A 26,168-nucleotide genomic window follows, 5' to 3' on the forward strand; every position below is an offset into this window, starting at 1 on the left:
TTAGATACCAAACATGGCATAGTTTGAAACAATGGACCAATGACCTAAGTTCGCTTGAAGACAAGTTAAATTGGATCAAGCCAGGTTTCCTCTTGATATAGCAAAAGAAATAACTTATTTAAATCACAAATCATAATTAAATATCATGGGATGGTTCCAATCGATAATGGAAAAGTTTGGACAATAATACCTTTTGTTAAGAAAAAAACATAGCAAACAATTTTGTTTTTTCGTATAATCTCTATTAGCTCGTGTGTGCCTAAACCAATTGGTAGGTATTATATTGGCACAACATGCCTTTAAACATCGTTTGTATCATTTTATACAATAATTCAGTCATGATACTCATGTTGGAACATTGGGCATGAGTCAGCCTGGAACAAGAAAAGGAAAAGTCTTTTACTTTAATGCCATGATTCATGAAAGAGGTTTAATTGACAAATCTATCCAAAGGGCTACCTCAAAAACATGACATGGCTCTCAATATTCATACATTGATTAAGTTGCTACTCAATGTGAACTACAAAATCATTACACATTGGTTCCAAACGAGTATAGCTCAAAGTAGTTTTACAAAGATGTTCACATAATTGTTGTCTATGGCAAAATATGTCCACTTGTTCGGCAGACACCTACAAATAGTCTTCAAAGGATCTTCAACTGTGAACCATTGTTTATGAGGGCCACCATGCAAATAATGGCTGATCTGCTCTGAGCAAGAAGAAAATTATGAAAGCTTATGCCACCAACCACAGGAAAATTGTGGACCATAATGTAATTGATATAGAAGCCAAGAGATATGTCCACAAAAGAATCACAGAAGATTCATTTTCTCCACATCCAAATAATTGTGTAATTGTGCCTGCAATATGCTTAGATAAGTCACATGTATACAATCTTTCATTAAAGCAGCACAAGTAATAGTTCTATATGAACAAAATGATCTAGTTTCTTCACTATCTTTATGCAATATTATCTGTTATATTAGTTTCTAAAATTAGATATGTCACTACTGATCCATGTACCAAATGTGATGAAAGATTAATTCATCAACTTTGAAAGCAAACTCTATTTTCTTTCTAACCAACATAATTTACATTATACAAGAAATGAAGGATAGTACTCATTATTAACTTAACCACATGCATAGACATAACTTATTCATCTGCGAGGAAACTAGAAAGTAATAAAATGAATATACCTATATTCACTGCTGGTGGAACTGCATATTGGATATAAAGAATAAACTGATATAGAGGATCTGAATGCACCAAGCCAAGCTTAATCGCCCCCTTAACAATGAATATACCCAATATTGGCATGAAAAGGTAACGAACTAGTATAACTCCAAGAATGAGTGTCTTTGGCATGTGAGATGGATTTACTCCTGCAAACATCTCAATGAGACATGCAATTGAAAGGCCTAATTTATGCTGAAAGGACAATTTTTTTTTTTCCTTTAGACAATTGGTTCCAATTGCCTTAAATCGACAAAGGGCACCCATTTCAATTCAATATATCTTTGAGAAATTTAGTTAAAAAAAATTCTGCAAGTATTACCTTTTGTAAGATTGCCTCCCATAATTAGGGTGACGGCAGGGATTGCTCCTTCACTACATAAAATTGTATAATATAATAAGCCTTAAGGTCAAAAGTATAACACTAGAATCCAAGAAAATTTCAACCTTTTTATGTCTTAGTGACGCATTGGATGTCAATAACAAATGTGGATAAAGAGCCAATGGTTTTGATCTCGCAATGAATATGTAAGAAATCCATGGATAGCCGAACAAGAAACTAAATGAAAGAAAAATTTGCATCCTTTTCCGCTACCCGTATAGTCAAAATGATTTTTTTTTTTTTTTTTGTCATGAAGTATGCTGCCAACCTCACCCACAATGTAGAGACATGACATAGTCTGCTGAAATCATAGAAAGGTGTAAATAGTAAAAGGACATTGGGGTTGCATTCACATGATTTAATAGGGATGGGGATGGCTTAGAAGTTTAGAATGTATATACAGATCCCATTTGCTAGATGGTGGATTGTTAAGAAAGTAATGATTTTAGAAGGAAATTCAAGAGTTTTCATTAGCTCTTAGAAAAGATGAACAACAAAATGACAAGGTGGTTATGTAAGTTGAAAATATAAGGTTAATCCTCGAGAGTATATCAATCACCATCACTAGCAAAAGTGAGAATTGCTATATAAAATTAAAGATAGAGGATTGATCAAATATATTTCAAATTTACGGAAACCAGTTGCTTTGGGACCTTCCCCACCTATGACACCCCATGTTTGTAGAGATACTTGCAAACAGGTCCTAAGAATCGCGTGAAGTTGTATGTGCCACTATGACATATTGTACTTATATCACATTTTTAGATTTTAAGCTAAAGCACCTACTAGGCGGGTTGGAATTCAAAATATCAAATAAGTTGTCTTTGTTTTGGGTTTGGCCGCTATAATAGTCAACACAAACTCTCTTTGAATTTCAAGTTCTTTGAAAGCACATGCAAGGACAATGATGACGTAAAAAATATCAAAATGCAGAAAAGGTTAAGTGCTAACCAAGAACACTCGACTTTGCTTGCATGCATTACCTTCACAATGCATTGCATGGTAAGCAATCAAAGTCTGAAATCTAGGCCTCGGTTTCAAAAGAGCATTTTTGTTAAAAACAAAGAGTTCAAGTAATTTGTGTTTGGGTTGGACTGTTTTTGCAACTTGCCTTTTCTTAAAATTATCATCATCATTGTTAACGATAATTCTTTAATAACAAAAAAATTAAAATAATTTAAGTTGAGATAATCATGGCCACAAAAAAGATTTAGAAAAATGTTACAACTTCTTCGTCTAGTATGGTCACTCTTATAATTGGTATTATTATATTATTTGTATCAATATAATGATGGTATTATAATCCGTAGGAGTTTTTCATATCATTGTTGTCATTCTCCTCATGATCTTCATAATAATAGATTGTTATCATGATTATATTTATTATTTTAGTCATTTCACCTATGTGATAATTTATTATCATGATAGTTGGCATCATCATCATAACTATCATCTACATTGATCACCAGCCATGAATGTGTCCGTTATTTTCATGCCCTATGTGTCACCCACTTCAATTGATCACAAGAAAATGTCCTTAAGAGAAGCCGTTGACAACAAACATCATGACATCCCCATGGTTAGCAAACATATCTTTTCTGCACATCCTCATCAAACCTTTTCTAGCACCATGCACAATGTTCATGTGTGCTTCATGCCTAAACACATGTTATCGTATGCATATGGAAAAGAAAGTGAGTGGAGCGCGCACACACACACACCTCACATGTGAGCATGCATCATACCCATGGTTATGGATGTGTCATCCATTTATTATTCACTCATTATATACACACAAGCATAAGCAATCATGCATCACATGCAGTAGTAACATACAAGACGTTATTGTAACATGGTACATGACCAATGTACGTTTCATAAAATTAAAAAGCATATATAATTTAGTTGATGTGTCAAATGCATTGAAATACTGGAAAAGATCATCAATCTAGGTTATTGGATGGAAAGGCATGACACAACCTCTATCCTCATTGGACAATGGGTGGCATTCACTTAGCCATGGTGGAGGCCAGGCCCACAAATGGGTTGACTCTCCCTCTTCTAATGAGTGAATGAAAAGGGGAAAGAGAAGGAGCAAAAGGAAATAAATGAAAAAAAGATATAAAAATTTAAATTTACATAAGATATGGGGGACCTCAAGAAAACAACAAGAGAAGAAAAGTGAAAAAAGATAGAAGAAGTTGTATCTTTATTTATTTCATTTTATTGCAAAAATAAAATAAATATGATGCACACACATCATGACACACATGAACCTGGAAAATAGCATGCACATTCATGCATAAAGTGGATGCATATTTGAAAAAAAAAATTCCATACATGTAAAACATTTATACATTTAAGTCCAAGATATATAACTAACACATGTAAAATCATGCTCACAAACACATGTATGTAAGGATATGGTCAAATGTATACATAAGAATTCAGGGATATACCTCATAGCCATTATTGATAAAACTGATCTGATGTTTAAACAAAACTAGTAGTGCCAACTTAGTTTAAAGAAAATAATGAACTTTTGAGCATAACACCTTGTGGTATTTCGTTGTCTCAGGATGACACTCATGACACTGATGGGTGAGCAACATAGTTTTGCATCCCGTAGTCAAAGGTTAGTCTAGGGCAACCCATAGACGAAGTCTAGCTCAATCTCTTGTTTGAGGTGACACTAGGTTTACTTTCACCTGAGAGGAGCCTTTGGTTGATTTTGAATAATTGGTATTGCAAGAGCCAACCTTGTGCTTATGAAGAGGCTTCCCAATAGCCTCGAAAAAAGTAGAAAGTCTGACATCTAACACATTCTTTCTTGGGCAATAGATTTCCAAGAAGCTAATTACTTAATTCATTTCTTTCATCCAGTTAAAGCAAGCTTGCTTACTCTAATTTTTTAACAAGTTTTAATTCAAACTCATTCATATAAAGGTTAGCATGACTTTAGATGTGCCTACTTATTTGTCCTAATCTGCAATCTCCTAATAATAAAGAAGTGCAATCTAGACTCAAGTTTGTACATAATCCTGATTAGGAGATAATCTCTTGAATTATATTTCTTTTAGTGCATGACAGGTTGGTCACCACCTCCAGCAGTAACAACATTAGATCGACCATAAATTGAATGGCTTAAATGACATTTGGGTTGCTAAATGATGAACACAATGTCATTTAACTTTGTAATGACGGGAATGACCATCGTTTGGCTTGCTAGATGATGGAGATGGTCATCATTGAAGTCCTTGATCGTAGGGTTGACTATCATTCTAGGACCTTGGTGGCTGAGATGGTGATCATTACCCAATCCTCTTCAGGTGAATAGGAGGAGTATCTTATTGCACACCTGAGTAAGAGCTGATCCCCTTTCTCTTTGCCCCTAGGATTTAGGACTCTATTGGTGCTTGACGTGGAGCTTGCAAAATTAGCTAGTATACTAGTTGCCCACTTGGCACAGGGGATGACACCCATCCTACTAGAATAATAACCAGCTACTTACCATCATTTGAAAGATTTGAAGACATTTTGGCAATTGGACAACAATGACGTAGGGTTGACTATCATTCTAGGACCTTGGTGGCTGAGATGGTGATCATTACCCAATCCTCTTCAGGTGAATAGGAGGAGTATCTTATTGCACACCTGAGTAAGAGCTGATCCCCTTTCTCATTGCCCCTAGGATTTAGGACTCTATTGGTGCTTGACGTGGAGCTTGCAAAATTAGCTAGTATACTAGTTGCCCACTTGGCACAGGGGATGACACCCATCCTACTAGAATAATAACCAGCTACTTACCATCATTTGAAAGATTTGAAGACATTTTGGCAATTGGACAACAATGATGTTTGATTGTTATAGGCTCATGCTATCATCATTAGAGTTCATTTTTGAAAAAATATTTTAATCATCTCAAGGCTTCAATGGCATGCAACATAGTGTGTCTTTGTTTGGTCCAAAAGACGAAATCTTGATGGTGGTGCCCTTGTCATTTGTTTCCCATCATCATTGGATTGGGTAGTCATTAGCTTATTGGAATCTAGTTAATTTTTTTAATATTATCATCTGTAACACTGTAAGACAATGTCAAAAATCCTCCATTTAGGAAAACTATAAGTATGGACACTCTTTCTATGTTACAGACATCATAAACATTAGTCATGACAAAGATTATGGAGGAGATCCCCAAGCAAAAAAAAGAGTCCATCAACCCTAGGAGTTCTGCCTATCTATGTCAAAAATAACTTGAACCCATATTTTGGGCCTTCTAATTTTCATCTTCTACCAAGAAAGTGGATTTTCATATAGTTAGTTTCATAATAGTTGTCAAAGTAATTTTTATGCCCATATGTGAGAAACATATTTATAATTTAAAATAAGGTTTCTTGACTAAATAAAAAAAAAGGGTGTAATTTTCTGTTACCTTATCAAACACCAAATAAAATGCAAAACTACAATGGTTTAGCTTTCCTTATTTCAAACCTTGTGAAGATGAAACTCAAATGTAAATGTTACAAATGGCATCAATATAAACTAAATGGTTGGAAAATATGTTAACTACTAATATGTTAATTATTTTGAGAAATTTAGAATTCTGGTGATGAAGAGATGCACTTAGTCTCACATTCGATCAAGTAGAAGATAACCTTCTATCAAGTAGAAGATAATCTATTTCAAAGAAAAAAAATGTTACTTTATGTAAGGTCTCTTAACGAATTCAAATCAACATTTATACGGAAAATCCATTTTTGATAATGGAAGCATGTTAAAGAACTACAGTTGGGAATTAGAAAATGAAAGCGATTTTGGAATGTACTAGTTTAAAATTACAAGATGGGCAATCATGAACAAATGAAAATACATTTTTGAAACATATACTATCCAAACTAGCATGCTTACTATACCAAATTATGATTCAAATGTATAACAGGACACTTATGAATCCTAATTGGGCATTACAATTGTGCATTGGCAGGAAATGCTTTAATTGAAAGATAGGGCCAACATAGAAGTTAATTAGCCATTAACAAGTGTTATCATGTTCATGAAACATATGTTAGCCAATACCAAATAACAAGCATGATTCAACCCATTAGGCATGAAAATTTTCAATATTGAATTTGAAAATATTAAGTATGCCAAGATACATCAAATGAAATTCAAGATGGCAATATTTAAAAAATCAATGACTCAATTTAAATAGTTGTTAGTTTATTAATTAAGCAAAATTAATTGAACTAATACAAATTAATATGAAGACAATAGACTAAGCAATAAATTTTTATATTTCTCTCAATGCAATTATTGAAACAAAAATAACAAACCACTACTAAAAGAATTTCAATTGAAAAACTTTCATTACAAAAACATGATGGTTATTCAGAGTACCTCAACAGTTCAGCAGAATCTTGGATAACATGAAGTGGAGCACCTTCCCCAATCATTGAAGTTCTGAATTGAGGAACAATCCCTATAATGAAACCCACAACCTATACAAAGGAAATGAACTAAACATAACTAGGCATGAAAGTACAAGGAAAAATCAACATGGATCAGGTAAATGTATATGCATTCACAAATTTCTAGTTTAGGACCAATGATATCTTCTTTAGCGGAAGCGTTTTGCCAGCAACATGGTAAGATCAAAAAAATGTAACCCAACGTCTACAAATAAAGTGAACTTATCATGTTGAATTCCTCATGCACATGTATGTGATGTCTAATAACGAAAGTGAAAAAAAAACTACTTAATATGTTGGCTTTTCAAGAAATTGATTTTGGAAAAGTTCAGGCCAATGTTGCTAACATTCTAGAGAATGTGAACAGATACCTTGGGTTATAGGACAAGCAATACGAAAAAAACAGAACAATATGCCAAATATTAACTACAAAGGTAATGGTAGTTCTGATGAAGGGACAGAACAACTTGTAACTCCACATGTATTTCAAAATTACAATCAATATTCACCTAAGACCATAGGCTGCCTTTTGCATTTTTTTTACTAACAGTTAGGTTTTATTAAATCATAAAGAAGCACAAATTCTAAATGGAAAGAAAAAGGAAAATAAGATTACCACTCCAATAGTTGAAGGTGTCAACAATCTCTTTAATTGCATTTTGCAAGATAACATCTTTAAGGAATGGCTAAGCCTCACAATAATTGAGTCCTGCAATTATGCATAAAATGACAATGTTCTCATTTTATAAATTAAGAATTTTCTAGCGAAGGTGAAAAATTATAAAAAATATCACAACACACCAAAGTTCATCTTCCAAGAATACAATAAGTTTAGATAAATATTGAGAACATGTTAATGTCTTACTAAGAAATGTTGACACCAAACACTCCACATAGGAGTGCATTGGTTGCTCCTCCTCTACTCAAGCATCTAATAACCTTGAAATATCATGTTATAGATATAACCAACCCTTTATTCTATACATATGCTATAGAGATATACTTGGGGTTTTATTCTAAACATGGTTGCAACAAATTCAACTATTCATTTAGCCTATAAATTGTATTTTTAATTGAATTTACTACATTTCCTAAAAATTTTGCCTTGTTATGTCTAGTTATTATGTGTAACTAACCTAAAAGTCAATATTTTGTTTAAGATGTATTTCAAATTCTTAAAGTTTATGCATACTACTATAGATTTTTTCCAACAAGTGAAAAATAACATAAGTAAAATCCATTGGCTTCATGAATTCTGAAGAGAGGTTATGTGAGTTATTAATGTATTTTCCATTATAGAGACAAATGGTTTATCATATAGTTGGAACGGGGGTATTGCAATGGAAGTGATTGCCAAGCATGAACACATGGTTTTATCCCTAGTCCGTCTTTACGCAAGCCAAAGCTATAGATTGTAAGGAAGTAGATAGAAGGATCTTACCAGTGCTCCTAACTCCTAAAAGGGATGAGGCAAAGGGTTTCTTTCGGAATTTAATTAAAAAAAGATCATTATATTTTTTTATTCACTAATGACATGTTTGCAATTAAAATTCTTTAATGAAAAACTTGACATTTTCTCTTCAATTATGTTTGACAAGGTATTGGTATTTCACCTTCCTAAAATGACTTCTAAATATAAAAATCACCTAATTTGATACACATCTCCTTATTGAAAGCCAATGATGGCTATATTTTCTTTATACAATATTATAAAGAAACATTTACAACTATATTCTTGAGCACCCCATGTTTTTAACAATAAAAGTGTCTTAAGCAACCTGCTATTTATAAGACAACGGATTGACGGTTTGACCTTTAATTTAACTACATAATTATTATAGAAACCATTGCAAGTTGCTGGCTTTGCATTTTCGCTTTAGTGTGATTATCAAGTCTTGAGTTGACAAAATACTAAATCTGACCGCAATATTCGAACATAAAATTGATGAACAAATGCTTTGCTAAGTGATGTAGCACTCCTTCTTCGAAGCACGCCAATTAAACACATACCCTCTATGTAGACCAACTGGCCTAGTGGGCCCCTAGATGAGGGTGACAAGGTTCAATCATGGCTGTTTCCCTAGGACTGAGATCAACTAGGCACAAGGGTACATATGCATAGTCCACATGTACACCAATTCATCTGTGCCCATGCTTGTCCAAGAGGCACCAATTATCAGTCAAGCCCACTTGTTTACCACCTCAACAATTCTCTACTTTGATAGTGCTGGTTAGGTCTACCTTCCATCTTACTAAACACTGGTGGGTCTGCATATATTAGTAGCAAAATTGGGCCCACAACGAACTATGTTGCTCCACCAATCATTTGTAATTTCACCATCACATGCACAAGGAAAACCACTAGGTGTGGCATTCCTGAGCATTGACAAACTAAGAGGAGGGACATCATGAAGTTACGCTGAGTATAACATGTAGTTTTGGAGGAAGGTAACACCCATCTTTCACCTTGAGTTTACCAACAAGAGAAGGAAGGCCAACCAATGCAGTGAAGTTGTGCCTTTGGAAGAGGCACCCTTTTGAATTAGAAGTAAAGATTTCCCCTATTTTTAAATTAGAAATAATTTTGTAAAATTTCATTAAATATCTTTAGCATCTCAACTTTTTGACAAGTTAGGCAACTTCTTTTTTATTCAAGTTTATTTTCCCAAATAGGCTATTTAAGCTTTATATCCCTAGAGAACTATATTAGATTTTCTAATGGAGAATTAAGCTAGAGTTTCCTTTCCTGGAGTGCTACATCCAAGCTTCTTCTTCCTCAAGGTTAGTCTTAAATCCCACAAATGTCTATGCTAGTCTGGCCTACCTAATTCCATAGTCACCAAGGGGGTCACCTCCTTGGTCAGCATTAAGGCCCTTGTGTTTGGCAGCTCAACAGGAAGACAATAGAGCTCTCCTACCCACAAGTCATTGCTGATCTTGTTAAGCACTACTTAATACATTGGTATAGTACATTGGGCCAATCATTGGCAGCTGATGTTTGAGGGACATTCTTGTCTGTGACGAGCCTTCTCCAACCTCAGCCATTATCTTCATCAACCTTTGTTGTACCACTTAGCATAAGGCAACCTTAGTTGAATAGACTATTCTTCTTGCAATCTAGCCCTAACTTGACCTTGTGCAATAGAAGACCCATCTCCTTAGGCCAAGTCTGCAACATATGTCACCATCGCCTAGAATGAATCAGTGGTAGGGCTCAAGAGCAGTTTGATAATTCATCAAGGCCTTAACTTTGCAACCTGAGCTCAGACTGCCTTGACACTCAAGCTGGAAAGTCGATAACTAACTTTGCCATGCAAAAATGAGAAGGTTGTCTAAGCTAAGCAGTCACATGGCCTGGCCAAAGGTACACATATCTAAGGCAAGGTAGGCCAAGTTGGAATCTTGTGAGGGCTCATTTTGGTTCTAGATTTAGCAGGCTACCAAGCCCCATGACAAACCCACATCACCTAGTTGTTTAGGGAGTTGGATTTATGACCTTCAAATTGAACAAGGTTAAGAGGTAATTAATAGCAACTTCAGACATTAACCATCTTAGTTTGCCTATTATTAGAACATGCTGTAACATTTAAATAATTGTGATGTAGGACTTTACAAAAATGTTAATTTAGGTTAACATTTTTCTCAAATGATCTTTTTTTTCAAGCGAGCCCAAATCAAAAACTTGAAAGTGAAGCAACCGAGATTGCTACAATAAATAAAAACTTCCATTAATGTAGTGATTGGTAGTTAGTAATTATTATCAAAGAAGGTATTGAAGATCTATTGTATGTGATGACTATTGCATTAAAAACAAAGAAATTACCTTTTTATCAGTACAATCCTCAAATCGTAATAATGCCTCAGAAAGCTTTTCAGGAAGTTGCTCAGAAGTCCTATGGCTATCAAGTGCAAGCAATGACTCTGTGTTGTTTGATGGGACCATATTTTGATTTTCACCATATAATGATCTCATATGAGATTTTGGTCCATCACTTGGCTCTCCAATCGTGCAATTTGAAAATGATATTCTCATGATATTGTAGGCAATTGACCACAAGAAGATTGCCCCTAACTGGATTTAAAGAATAAGAAAAATTAGTTTTAAGGTTCACTATATTGAAAAAAGTTAAAATTTTAAACATTCATAGAAAGTTGGACAATGTAGAATATAAAATGTCCAGAACATACTTACACCTCATAGAAGTACGACATATTTTGTAATCTCACGTAATCCAGTAGCAAAATTGATTAAAGAAATAATTTCTTTTAAGAACATACCGCCATTGATAATGATGCATATGATAAACCATATCTTTCACAAACACTTGGATCACCAAAAGGACTTCCTTTTTCTTGACATATTGCCGGCACAATAATGAGAAGTAAGTTCCCTAGATTCCCTACTCCATCAAACAACAAGACATCAAAAGCAACAACAATTATAGTTCAATTCAAGAAAAAAAATTAAATGAGCCATGCTTTTTTGCATGGTCTATATAAAGTATAATGTATTTATTATAGCTCTTATGTGCAATAGAAATTTGATTTAACTGAGTTGCAATTAAGCCTTATATTGGGCATCAAAGTTACATATGTAGGAGATTATGAAAAAAGTTAGTAAAGGTTAATTTCCAATTCTGGAGAAGCATCTAACTTATCATATGATGAGAATACTAAAATCAAAACATTTAATCATATTAAATCTATAACATCTTGCTAGTCATAATGTTATACAAAGGCTTCGTTTTTTCATTAGGGATGACAAACTTCTAGAAGGCTTTGCAATGTTAATTGCTTAATTAGGTGTGGGGAGTGGAAGGAATATATAAAAAAGTATAAAATTTTGAAGGTATATTTGCTCTCAATTTTACCACACAATCGAGAAATAATTTTAAGCTATAGTTCAAAACTAGGTTTTATGTGTCTAAGTTGTATCAACATGTGGACCTTAATCACAATATAAGAAGTTTCATCTCTATTATCACTTTATGTTGGACAGACCTTTTGGTGAACACAAAGATATATGTACTTTGTTAGCCATAGTAAATCTTAAAACCAAAATCTCAAGCAAGCAAAGCACATTTAAAAAAAAAATGTATTTAAAATCAGTCAAACATTCACATGTTTAGCTTGCTTGAATTGTTAATTTCTACTCAAATACATCTTTTATGTAGATTTTGTACAGAAGTCTCATACTTACCAGCTGAACAACATCCCAAGACTATGCCTTTTAGTTTGACAGGAGGGTTGACAATTTTTACAAGAATCCATCCAAAACAAATTCCAATAAGAAATGTGCAAAGGATGTTCACTGGCATGAACCACCTAAAATAAGGATGAAGTTTCATGTGAATGATAGTCATTATGAAAGTCTAAAGTAAGAAAGTGAAAGAAACTCACAACAACATCATGCTTTCAAGGGTAACTGTTTTAGATAAGTTGGTAGACACCAGTGCTGGATTAAATACATAGAACACAATCTGCAAAAGAAACCATCAATGAACTTGTCTAAGAAAATGTGGTCAGTCATAAAAATAATAAATATGATCTTATCATACAGATGACGTACTCAAAACACATATTATATTAGCAGAGAAAACACATACAAGACAAGGTCAGAGAATAATCAAGATATTTGCTTAACAAGGCACAAATAGATTGAATGGATTGTGAACTATATCCCTAATTTTACTATGATAATTACAATGTTATTAATGTCACTACCAAATATCGAATAAGTTAAACTATAACTATTTGGAAAATATGTACAACATGTGTTGGTGCCTAGATGTGTAGCTTTCCTTGTGTTAAACCATGTTTTAAATAGCTCAGTAAAAGCAAACTCAATTATAAAATGATTAGTTGTACAATATGTATTTTGGTGCCTAGAATATTAATCATGATTTTAAAAATGATTTGACAAAATAGGGTTACACATTATATAACATAAAGAATGCTTGTTTTGATAATAAAAATTGGAACATACTTTCTTAGAAACATGAATAAGGTTATTAGCATACTTTGAAAAGTAAAGGTGTTGCCATGTAATGCTAGACAATTTTTTTGACCGAAATTTTTCTTACTGAGAATGTGAAGTTTGCAAATATAATACTCATGATAGTTACATAATTGCCCTTCTTTTTAGATTAAACTATCATTCATGTATACTTGTGATGACAAAATCTTGATGTAGGCATAAAATTCAAGGAAAATTTGTATCGAATAAGAAATTGAAAATATGTTTTCAATTAATTATGAAACAATTTAGATTATGTTTTATTTTAACAGTATGAAATATTCATCATTAAAATACTCAAGTTCTATTAAGGGAACTTAATTGAGTTGCACGTCATTCATAGTTCTAGAGCTCACATGAAATGCCACTTCGAAATAGAGACAAAAAATATCAAAAAGTCAAATATATTATCTGCTATATATGTATTCAAGTTACATTATGTGCATGCTTTGAATTGTTTCCTTGACTTGAAGAGTGCATAAGCTCAATTTAAATTCTTTTGACTTGAAGAATGCTTGCCCTAAAGTCAAATATATTATCTGCTGAATTCAACCTTCGTAGTTTCTAGGGCCATAATATGCAAGGTGCTTTGTCACATGATCCTAAAATTTGGATATGAGCATAATGTAATTTAAAGGGGTGTTTGGTAATAGGAACACTATACTAGTATTTTGTGAATTTGTCCCAAAGATTGGGGTAGGTTCACGTAATACTTGATTATAGTATTCTACAAATCTGCTCCAATTTTCGGGACAGATTTATGAAGTAGTAACATAGTCTTCCCTATTATCAAGCACCCTCTAAGAGTGCATATGAAGCCATTCATGCTCTAACACCATTAAATGTAATTGATGCCTTTATGTCCACTTGGATTAAAATTATGTGACTTGATCTCATTAAGTTTGAATGTTTACGAAGAAGTTGGAGAATATTTTGGATCCATACCTTTGAGGCATCATGATAAGATATCTTATCATCCATATGGTAATATCCACAAGTAAATTTGTGATCCTAAATAGGTTTTATCCAAAAAATGATTGTGAGTTATTTTCAGACATAGTCATCAATTAACACTCCAAACTGAATGATAGAAGCATGAGTTCTCCAATGAAATAAAACTAAACTGAACATGATCTCTGAGGTTAGAGAACCATGTTTTGCAAACCTCGTCCAAAACCTTAGATTGCATACTATTCTCAATTTTGATGAAAACATGGCATTTGATTTCCTTTAAAATCATGATTTTCTTCAATATTTGAGCTAAAATTTGACTATGGATCAAGCTTAACATATATAGTTACTTTCAAAAGATTTCAGAATTTCCTTTCTTAGATTATGTTTTCATCAAGATATTTAATTAACTACAGATAAACAATGAGCCACTCACCTTTTATGAGTTCAAAATTATTTTGACTTGAAAATTTGGCAATAACAACTAGAAAAATAAATATTTTAAAGCCCAAACTCTAAGCCACGAATTGAATAATATATGTGGGGACTTTCAAAACGTAAATTAGGTGTCGAAGCATTGTAGTCCTAATACAATCATGCTTAGGAATTTGGTGTTATTGATGTCTCAAACTATGTTATTTAATGAATATTTGCTAGAACTTGATTGCAAGTGTTATCTATGATGCAAGTAATGCAAAACATGGTTATTTTTTGGAAGCAATTATACGACGCTGATATAGGTGGTTGTTGCGACCTTATAAACTAGACACTACCCAAGAGGACCTTTTGTTTCAAGAAGTGAAAATTTCTTTTATGTTGACTATTTTTGACACCAAAAGATGTTATCGTCATGATTTATCCTTTCAAGCATAGACAGGAAACATGATATGTAGGCCCTTTGGATACTATTTAAGTGGATGGATACTTTTATCCTCACATACAAGAAAGGGAATTTCTAGGCATTATTATTACATTGCAAGGATTTCATACATATTGAATTAAGTCTTGTATTCAATACACTCCTTGCCTAGCTAAGGATATTCTAACTAGATGGATGATGGAGAAAGGGGACTGACACATTCTACTACCACCTTGTACCTTAATTTTAAACAAAATTTGACTATGTGCCCTTAAATCATTTCTATATGATAATGGAAAATAAAGGTTGAAATACATTTTCACGCTTGTATAAATGTATCATTTTCTTCAATATGTTGCAAGTTTTTCATCTAGGTGACAACAGTACTTTTATTGCCTTGATATTATCAATGGAAGCAATTTTTTTTAAAAAAAAAATCCTACATATATTATTCTAATTCCTCCTATATCAAGGTGAGTGCCTTGAGGGGTGTTGCATAACTGGTCGGACTGGTAGAGAGGTGAAAGTCTGATCATCAGTTTGATTCATGTGGGAGTTATTTGAACTGCAAAAGGTGGATGCCTAACACCCTAGTTCATGGGTGTACCACTCCCCACCCAGGTCCCAAAGCTGCCCTAGACTCTGAGGAAAAAAGAGAAGAGGAGAGGGGCTTTGGCCCCTTTAGGATATCTCCCCTATATCAAGGTGAGTTGAGTTCTCACACCCAAAAGGTCATATATGCATGTAACGGTTGATAGAAAGTAGATGCAGAGGAAGCTACATGCATGACATGGTAAGACTTACTAATTGGCTAGCCTAGAAAACCAAAAGTAAAATGGAGACGTCTTGGTTGTTCAACATGTTGAATACAACACATTGTGAGTCGGCTTGAACACATTGTAGGGAATTTTCTGCCCATCTATCTAAATCCTAATTCTCTGATGCCCACAGTAAAATTGATTTTCCTACATAACCAGCCAACATAGGATTGAACGAGAGGTCATGCTCTGACTTTAAGTGCTTGCTATTCCTTTAAATAATATCTTATTCATATGAATACTTAATAATACAATGTCAGTGAATGGATCTATTTGTTTTTAAAATATAACGGTGCTTTCAATGGGCAAGACAATGCAAGCTCAAGCCCCAAATGTCCCAGCTAGGCGCAAACCTAATTAAGCTTAGGCTTCAATATATGTAGACAAGCATAAAATTCAACAAAATGTGCATGTTTGTTCATGTTTCGGCTGTAGAAAGACACCCTTAATGAAGTTTAAGGACAATGGATATCTATTGCACTTGGGACTTGGCTGTAGAAAGACACCCTTAATATTGATGAGGAAGAGAGGGGGGAGTAAATGGTACATTAATCCACCATGCTCGACTCAAGTGTAGCTTGGTCAACCCCACATGCTTAATGTTAGGAACCCTACGATCAGGGGCAGAGCCAGAAATTTTTTTTTCTGGGACATTAAATATATAGTTAACACCCAAGTTCACCCAGATCTGTGGGGCAATGACCCTGGTCTCATATAATTGGACCCACGTCCACCCAAATCCAACACTAAATTAACGTCTCAGAGTAGGTTCCATGGAGCACACAGGTCTCTCTGCTCCTACCAGCGATAAACTTGAGTTATACTTAATTAAACCTCTAATTTGATGCTTGAAAAATCATTAAGCATTTGAAAATAAAAGGATGAGATTGCACATAATTGATTTTTAAATTAGTTGTTATTATTCTTTCAAGTAAAAGATAATTAATGAGTGTGGGTATTTCCAAAGTTTAGGAGGGCACCTGCAATATATTGCTACCTAATAGCATTAATTTTAATGTCATGATGTGATTCACAGATGATTCTGATTTTGACTTAATTAAGCAAATATTTTGGCAATACAAAATAATCAAAGATGACAAGCAGCGTGTTGATTCGGACCCTGCATAAAATTGACGCTTATTGAGAAAGTTTTGTTGGAATTTATTTAGAAATATTGGGTTTTTTTATCATGTTGCTGGTTTAGGTACGTCATTAATATCTCCTAAGTAGAGTGGGCATCGGGCCAGGCCCCATTTTGGCAGGCCAGGCTCAGGCCCAACTAACTTGGACTCCACCCGGTTCTAGCGTGGTATGGTTCAATTTTAATAAAAAAAAAGTTAATACATGTATTATATACAGAAAAATATGTAAATATATATATATAAATATATTTAAAATTAATAATAATTTTTTATTGAGTCTGGGCCTGAGCCCAGCTTGAATCCATTTCCATAACCCGGGCCAAGCCCGACCCAAAGACAAGGGCCCTAAAGTCCGACTAGTGCCTACTCTTACTCAAAAGAAATGTCTGGTCCTTCTACGATAAACATGGTTAAGTGGTCTAATCAACATGTACAGCATCATAATAATAAATTACAAGTAATAATACTAAAAACTGCAACATCCAAATATAGCGAAAAGAACAAAACAGTCCTCAATTCGCCTTATTCTCTTGAGATTGAGTTGAACGAAACAAAGACATACTTATGAAGAAAAAGTGGTTGGGGTATTTTACAAATTGTTATAAAAATGTGCATTTTAAACTTTTTTCATTAATCTATTTTTTCCTTACAAAAGGCTCCCTCTTACTTAGTTATGGGTATTTTGATTATTATATATTTGTATGCATAATTTTGTGTGTGTGTAGAGTTGTGCACATAACCAGTCCCCAATTCTATTGCTAACGCTCTAAACATCCAGACTTAATGATTTGGAAAGCCAAAGCAACGCGAGTGTACTTATGAAAAGTGATGAGCTCACAAAAGAGAAAGAGAAGCCCTCTTGTTAAGAGGGCTTTGCACAAAGCACTCGCAAAGCAAAGTGTAAGGCTTTGCTCGTGACATGACAGCCCTCTTCTCTTTTGCGAGTGCTTTCATGCTATGCGAGTGCATGCTTTGTTCCTCGCTTTTCTCAATTCATACTAGAAAATCCACTTCCACTATGGAGAGAATTGTGGTTGATAAAAAGATTGGGATCTCGTACCTAATAATGGAGCCAGAAAAACTTTTTAGATACACTCGTTAACTGATTCTCATATCGAAAGAGGTATTCGTATATCTATATAACACAAAGCAAATATTTGAAAATGTTAACATAAAAATAATGGAACATTGAAGAGCTAGTGTCCGCAACTGCCCTTATGTAGCTCTGCCACTGACACTACCGGCCTTAAAGCTGAGAATGAATCATAGACCTTCTCCAGAACCAAGTTCAGAAGAAGGAGAAATCTTTCCCTAGAATTTGAAAAAGGAAGCTGCCGCTTTTTCCCTTTCCCTTTCTTCTCGACCAACAAAAGGGACAGGTTAACAAAAAAAAATCCAAAAACAACTTCAAGGTTAATGAAGTTCACTTCCCCCAAGTGAGAAAAAAACCCTGTTTCGCTGGTACCAAATTCAAGACCAAGAACTTAAAATTGGTTGATATTTCAATGCTTCTCTTATGCTGCACTCTCCCTCTTTCCAAACAAACCCTTTTCAAATTCATGAAAGACTTAGCAAGAGCGTTTACCATTGAAGAACACTTGAGCATGATGGCAACGCTCGTAGAGAAAATTTCCAGTTCTTTAGATGCATTCACATTCAGCAAGCAAAAGCAGACAGCACAATCAGCATCAACCGTGTAACCAGAAAAATTAGAACGAGAGGTAAATCGGCTTGTTGGTATTCGAAAACTCACTTTGTTGAGATGTTTCCGGGCCTCAGCACCAAGAATATCAATCTTCTTCGTTGCCAGGAATGCGCCAAGACCAGTGATCATCAGAACTTTTACCACGGGCACGGATGAGATCAACAGGAGGTTCAAGATCTCCATTCTTGACTCAATCTCTCGAAAATTATTCAACTCGTAGCGCAGAAATGTATATATTGGCGATCGCAGGAACCAAGTTCATGAAACAGTACAGAACTTGAGTTAAAGGAAGCATGTGACAATTAAGTTGGCATTAATCAGAGTCTGCCATTGTTTCTGTCCATCTCGTGGGCCGAGAAAGAGAGATATTGGGGTCTATTCACCAACAGATACGTGTATTATTGAAACACTGCTTTGTGCCAGAGGACAGCTGCACGCCCTCTCTCCCTCTTCGCCGAACACACATACATCGGTTTTCCTCTGAACGTGGAAAGTGAGCAAGTGCTCACCAACAGTTCAAAGTTGTTTTCCATTGTTAGGATGTACCTGCAAGTCAACAGCTACCAATGGCGGCTGTTTCTTACAGTCTCACAGAAATTTTGACCTCAGTCATGACACTATACAACTTTATTCGAGAGCAGGGGCGGAGGCACGGGGCCGGCAGGGACCTTTGGCCTCTCTTCACATTTTAAAAAATTCAAAAATTTATATATAGTTTAAAAATTTTAGTGTAACCGTTATACAAAAAATTTAAAAATTTTATGTGGGTCCTTGTTAAAATTTTGAAACTTCCTAGCTCTGCCCCTCGTTAGGAAGATATAATATTTTGTTTATTCCCCTGGTTAAGAAGATATAATAAGTTTGTTTAATACACTTCATTTAGCTACCAACTAGGTACCGTTAGAAAAAGAGTTGATGATAGAAGAAGAAAAGGCACTTAGCGGCCTGTCTTTTAGTTTCTTTTCTTTCTTCTTCCTCCTCTCCTCACCAGTAACATCTAGAAGTTTCGTAGTTCCTTGCTGCCAAATAACATGTCGCCTGTCTTGGCTCCCCTTTTACTGCCAAAGTGGAGGTCTCACGTTGCCGGATGGTGCATGGGATCGACATATATAAGAACAGTTAGAAAACTTTCTACATGGTCTTCTAAAACAGTCGATATAAAAAATTATGGAACACTGTGTTGTCCAGCAATTAATTTGTTTATATTTTGGCAAATTATGTAATTGAAATTAGCTAATTCTTAGAAGTTTCTAGAAGAATAAAGGTCGTCGGATGAGAAGCCCAAAGAATCAATTCAGTTACAGATATTTTCAGATGATTAATGGTATGGCGTTGGTCTTATAGCAAATTGAAATCGTCATGTATATATGTTAGAAATAATGAAGATAATAGCGTGTGCATTCGTTCACATTCGGGCTCTCGTGAGTTGCTGTGATTGTTTCATCTGTTCCGCTTTTGCTCTGCCATACTCTTGTTTTTTTCTGTTCTGCACCATACTCTATTTCACACTGTTGATCCGATTCTATCTGACACTGGTTGATTAAGTACCAATTCAATGGGATATATTAGTTGGAATATTGTCAGCGAAATCAAAGTGAGTAGTGGTTAATGGGCCCATCTTTTCCCTTTATCTTTGAAGGGACTAGGTTTCAATATCCCATTAGTTTTGTTTTGGGGTCCTCGTAAGTATGCATATCAATTGAAAAATTTGTTCTTATTGTTGAAAAGATAAACTGCCCATTGGTGAATCCAATATCCGTGCTCTGTGTAGGTGGATTGCAAATTTGTGTAATGTATATGCACATTTGTGTTTGCATGTGTGTAAGTGTAGAGAGAGAGAGATGGAACCAACAAAAATCTAAGTGTTCACTAGTGCCAAGCTGAAAAGCGCTAGTAAATGCATGGCCTGCACTGATGCAAAGAAAAGTATCTGTGTATGTTTTCACATGACTTCTGAAGTGCCTTTCATGCCAGCGCTGGTCCTTCACTAATTTGTGCACTTTTTGCCACTAACTTATCATGAACACATTTACGGCACGATTTTTATGCCACAAGTTTCGTCAGTGATACTTTTACTGGCACTTTCAATCTTTAGTGACGCTTTTTTCATGCCAATGAACATTTGATTTCTTGTAGTATTGACTAAAATTTATGTTCCTCTAGACAAGGTTTGGACATGCATGGGCAGGGGTTCTTCTATAAGGCCTGCGGCATTTTGTAAATCTATATATTTTTTTAGTGGAGCCTCTTAAGGGATGTTTGTTAACGTTTGTTAAATGTGGATCTCAAATCAGTGGGGAACCCCCCTCCAAAAAAAAAAAAAATGGGACATCAAATCTGCGGTAATAACAATCAAATAGCGTTGATCAACTGAAAAGTGAAAACCACTATTTACTTCGACATTAGGCTTCATGCAGCATGGGTTTGAGATGCTAACATGTCCAAGAGGAAACAAGCATGCCTGTATTTTCCATGATGTTGGTCTTCGTGAATGTCACTACCCTCTTCCCCATATTTGCAAGATAGAGCAATGTAATAATCTTCCACAAAGTACTTAACTTTTTTTTTTACTTAACTTTTTTTTTTATACATGTCAAGCCTATTGACCCTATCTTCTCCTGCTAAGAACGAGTTCCTCTCTCTCTCTCTCTCTCTTGTTGACGACATTAAGTGAAGAAACAAATAAGAGAAAAAAGGAGGCACAAGGATTTTTACTTGATTTGGAGAAAGCCTTTGTTTCAAGTCTACGGCCGTACAGAGTTTTTTTACCATCACATTAAGATCAACAGCACAAAAACATTAACCACCCCGCTCTTAAATATGGGGATTAGGGTAAATGCAAAAGTATATAAAAACCCTCACATCAGTGATCCATGAAAATTAAGGAAGCCAATAAAGTTTAGATCAAGCTTCACACTCCAATATTAACACCTCCCACCGGTAGAAATAGCTCTATGCTGGATGAGATTCTTTTGGTCAACTTAGCACTTTCACCATTGCCCATGGCCAATTACACCTCTTGGGATGTTGAAAGCATGAATGACCCAGAGGAACACTTGCAACAGAACATCTATTTATATAGTTATATATTGATACGGCCTCAGTTAATTTCTCATTTATGCTCCATAAATTTTTTCTAGCTCCGCCACTGCACTGCTCTAGTTGGAGCAGGAGATGGACATCAGAAGATTTTCTGCTGGAGATTATGAGAAGATTAAAGGAAAGTCATAGAAAGATTATCTTGGTGGGTGGCACAACTAATTGGAGGTGAAAGATTAAAAAGGTGGATACATATATCATTGGAATGAAGATGGTTTGGGTTGGGGTCTGTTTCAATCCTGGAATTCAAGATTTCAATTTAGGAATCCCCAAGGGGGGTTGGCAAAACGGTACCGAGCAGGCGCTGTCAAGAAACCAGTTTCGTTTTTGAATCCTCGAGGTGCCAACTCTTTCTGCTGCAAACGGGTGGTCCACTATGTGTAAGTTGAAGTACGGTGGGAGTGGCACCTCGAGGCATCAAAATAGGTCATGTACCTTGGGAGATGAGGGGTTGGCTTGGGGCTTTGGCTTTCTTTGGGCAGTGGGCCATGCCCCGCTCATTCGAGAAGATTTCAGTTCAAGAACTATAATCCTAGCCAGGGGGGTTTGAGATTATTGTGTAACATCCCAGACCAGGAGCTCCTTTGTTTGTAGGACCATTTGCTTAATTGACATGGCTTAGGTCAAGGTGGTCCTTATTTGTGTTCTTTCTTGTTTGTTGATGTACATATTCTTTCATTATTTGGAATGAAAGGGATGGGAGACATCATGCCGCCCAAGAGTGTTGCATCTTATGTCACATAGGTACGGGTATGGGTACGGGAAAGTAGGTATAGATACGGTATTTTCGCCAATTTTGGTACGATGGTATGGTGATAATTATATATTTTTAATTCTAAAAAACAAAATTGATATCATCACATCATTAAAACAATGTTTCTTCATAGTTCTTACATATAATATCATAAAAAAAAAAACATAAACAAACCAAGACAATGTTTTTTTGTGGTTTGGATAGGTTACGACCCAAACTAATCCAAATTTACCCAGTCCCGATACAGGTACATGGCACGCCGGTACAAGTGTGTGGCCCCCCCCCCCCACATACCATTGTGACTTAGGTTGCATCGGAATCAATGTGATTTGTGCACAAAAGCTCGACCACCCGATCTAAGATTGAATGGGCATGATCAGCTGAAATCGGCTGGTCATATAAGGTCAATTTCAAATGTTCTGGATGTCCGATAGCTGCCAGATGGTTAAAATTTAAAAATATGTTGTTAAAAGCATAAAAATATGTTGTTAAAAGCATCATGTAACCTCTACATTACTAAAAGTACCATAAACCATTGTACTATAAAGCATTACTAATGTTCTTGTGGCAACTGTTTCTAAGCTATAAATGTTTAATTTTTAGCCATCTCGGCAGATTCAACTCTCTTATGGTGTCTATGTGTGTGTCATATTAATCCCACTTTGAGACTTATTTTAGGATCTCCTCTTGGTTCTGCTCACTCTCCGACATGCTCATTGTCTCAGCCCGCATTAGCTTTTTCTTCATTTTTCATTTTCATGATCAATATACGGAACACCCTACAATTTGTAACTTAGGAATTGATCGTAGAGGGCTAGAAGACATAATATTATTGCATTTTAAATGAACGACACCAGAGAATACTAAAGTGAAAGCCATGACACAAGTATCAGCCTCGGGATTTTCAATCTTAATTTAAAGAGATACAACATTCATCAAAATAGGTACTAGAATAATATTTGCAAGTAAAGAAGGTATAAAACCAATAAATTGTGGGGTATTCATCGATCATCTCATTTTTACTAAAGTTTTTTCTAATCACACATTAGTTATTGGGTCGTACAGTTCTCAACTACATGCGAGGACATTTTAAAAAGTGCTTCAAAACTTGATGACTGACGTTTTACCAAAAAAACAAATGTTGACTCAAAGTCTCATTTTTACATCTAATGAACAAGGGAATAAAAGTTATTCAACGCATCTGTACGTTTACATTGAGTCATCACAAACATGCACATGATCTTTTTCACCTCATTCATTTCAAACTTTTTTTTTTTTCATGCATCCATTAGAACTAAATCAATGACCTACATTATTCTTGATGGGTCTATCACTTGACACCAGCCACAAGCACACGTTTGTACATATGTGTGTGTGTCTCACTGGTGGAGCCAGAAATTTTTGGTTATGGGGCGCTGTTATATAAATTCTCATTTTTGAATGGGAACAACATATATAAATAAGTAAATAATTGTAAGAAATTTATGTAAAAATATGTAAAAATAAATAAAAAATTTGTTGCCGAGGTGGGCAACTGCCCACACCAGCCTATATGTAGCTATGCTAGTGGTGTGTGTGTGTTTGTGTGTAAGAGAGAGAGAGAGAGAATCGAAAAGTGTTAGCTGCTGAATGGTGTTGAACAGATTATTTTAAAAAGGTGCATGAGCAATGGTTTTTTGGGAACAGTCATTTAGAAGGCATTTGATATACATAGAATTATGAAATTTTAGAATCAAAATGCTCATTTTTTAAGAAATCGGAATTATTAAACAAACAGGCCATTTTGTTTCCAAAATTAAGAAATTGAAACCTGAAATTTTGACTCCATTCCAGTTTGAGGAGAAAATATGATTATGGAATTTTCATTCTCCAATCAAAATTTCAAACCATTACATGCCCCATAAGGTTAATTTTAAGGTCGACATTTTTTTTGGGTTTTCAGTGGAGGATATTTAAAAATATCCTTCCCACACTATACAATAGCCGACAAATTTCAGTATCCCCTTCTATTTTGTGTGTGTGTGTGTGTGTGTGTGTGTGTGTGTGAGAGAGAGAGAGAGAGAGAGAGAGAATAAAAATTTTTGTCATTAATGTTTAGTACAAATAGAATTAATATTCTAGTAGCTTTCCCCTCCAGTTGCAAACACATACATGCCTGAGATATTGTCAATCCACCAATATTTGGAACAATGGCGTTTAAGGGGAGGGAGCTTAGGAGTACCCATTCTTGTGCTCTGTCTCGTTGATGGAACTTGCTTCTTCTACTTCTACCAATGAATTTGCTGACACAACGGAATTAGATGTGCCTCAATTAGGACGTGCCAAGGCAGCCACAAAGATCAACTTGCAGACTACATACTCCACCTCTTCATTGCACAATTCCAAGTAACATTACTTCAACAAGATTGACAAAAAAATGTGCAACCGATCTTCCCTTTATCCTTTTATTTTGGTTCTATTCTTTTAAAACCAACTCAAGGCATGTTCTTCCAAATGAACTATATATGCAGTTATACTAATCGTTAGTTGGTTTCTTTTGAGAAGTAGCAGTAGAGTCATGTCCAGGTGGGTCCCATCATCAATTATGGGGCTCATTGCCTATATAATATTTTTTTTTACTGGGGGAAAATATATTTAATTTTCAATTTGATTATATTAGGAGGTGTTTGATCGATTAGTTTAGTTTTCATAACTACATTTTCCAATAATTAACCCCTTTGCTAATGTAGCAAAAGTTTCGCCCTAGTGGTTCATCAAACAGAGAATTTTAGGCCAGACTTAAGGTCCACATTTGAAATCCTCACTTTTACTTTCAGCTTTGGGAAAGCTGTGATCTAAGATAGGTGGAGATTCCAGAGACACCAAATCCTGAAGATATACACCAGAATAGATCAGAGGCAGTCAAATATGTTGCACATATGTAGTTTCTTGCAGCCACGTAAAGATGGTTCCTATCCTAATAAAACTGTATACATCATTAAATTTTCCTTAATTAACCTGAACCTAAATCAATCATGCTTCTATTAAATAATGGATGCTCAGCGTCTCAATCGAATTCTATGTTTGAATTTCCATACAATTTATAATGTGATACACATTAGGGGATGCAATGAGGGAATGGTAGCGTGCAAATATGTTTTTACGACTATATATATATATATATATATATATATAATAGGAGAATTAAAATCAACCAGATATAGTTATTTTTTGTTTTGTATTACTAAAACCCATCATCAAGTGTGCATTCTGTCACTAAAAACTATGGCCAAGAAATCGACCGTCACAAATACATCTTTTCAGATTATTTTTAGCGATATAAAATAAAAAAATAATTTTTTCAGCTACAGAAGTAGCCAGCAGCTATATATATATATATATATATATACACACACACACATGCATGCACGCACACAGCTCTATATGCTTGTACACACAAGCTCACACACACAAAGGATGTGAATGTGTTGTAATGCTGACTCCATTTGGTAGGTTCAGCCGAAAATCCTTATGAAGATCATATTCAGTGAGGAACCAGCCGGTGGCTTGACCATTACTTTCCTTAACATGGTACCGGAGCAGCTTCTTGGCCCCAATTAGTTCCCCTCCATCGTATATTTGCTCAGGTGGACTTCGAGCATTTAATACCCAATAACCCATCCTGTTACTTCTTTCCTCAGTCTTCTTTGTAAAGAAGCAAAAATCTGCTTCCTTAGTATTATTGATCTCTGTAGAA

General features: G+C 35.0%; 1 protein-coding gene across 1 annotated transcript; it reads right to left on the bottom strand.

Annotated features, from left to right (window-relative positions):
- Positions 1–377: 377 nt before the first annotated feature.
- On the bottom strand, positions 378–19,052 carry LOC116245728 (protein PIN-LIKES 3-like). The gene is made up of 10 exons (XM_031617241.2): positions 18,628–19,052; positions 12,489–12,568; positions 12,289–12,413; positions 11,367–11,488; positions 10,912–11,160; positions 7,705–7,797; positions 7,018–7,118; positions 1,561–1,613; positions 1,202–1,387; positions 378–862 (listed from the first exon to the last, which is right to left on the bottom strand). The coding sequence occupies exons 1-10, from the start codon at positions 18,760–18,762 to the stop codon at positions 738–740; spliced, it is 1,269 nt and encodes a 422-aa protein (XP_031473101.1). The 5' UTR covers positions 18,763–19,052; the 3' UTR covers positions 378–737.
- Between the last annotated feature and the right edge of the window lie 7,116 nt (positions 19,053–26,168).

The sequence above is a fragment of the Nymphaea colorata genome, chromosome 1, assembly GCF_008831285.2.
Source record: "Nymphaea colorata isolate Beijing-Zhang1983 chromosome 1, ASM883128v2, whole genome shotgun sequence".
NCBI lineage: Eukaryota > Viridiplantae > Streptophyta > Magnoliopsida > Nymphaeales > Nymphaeaceae > Nymphaea > Nymphaea colorata.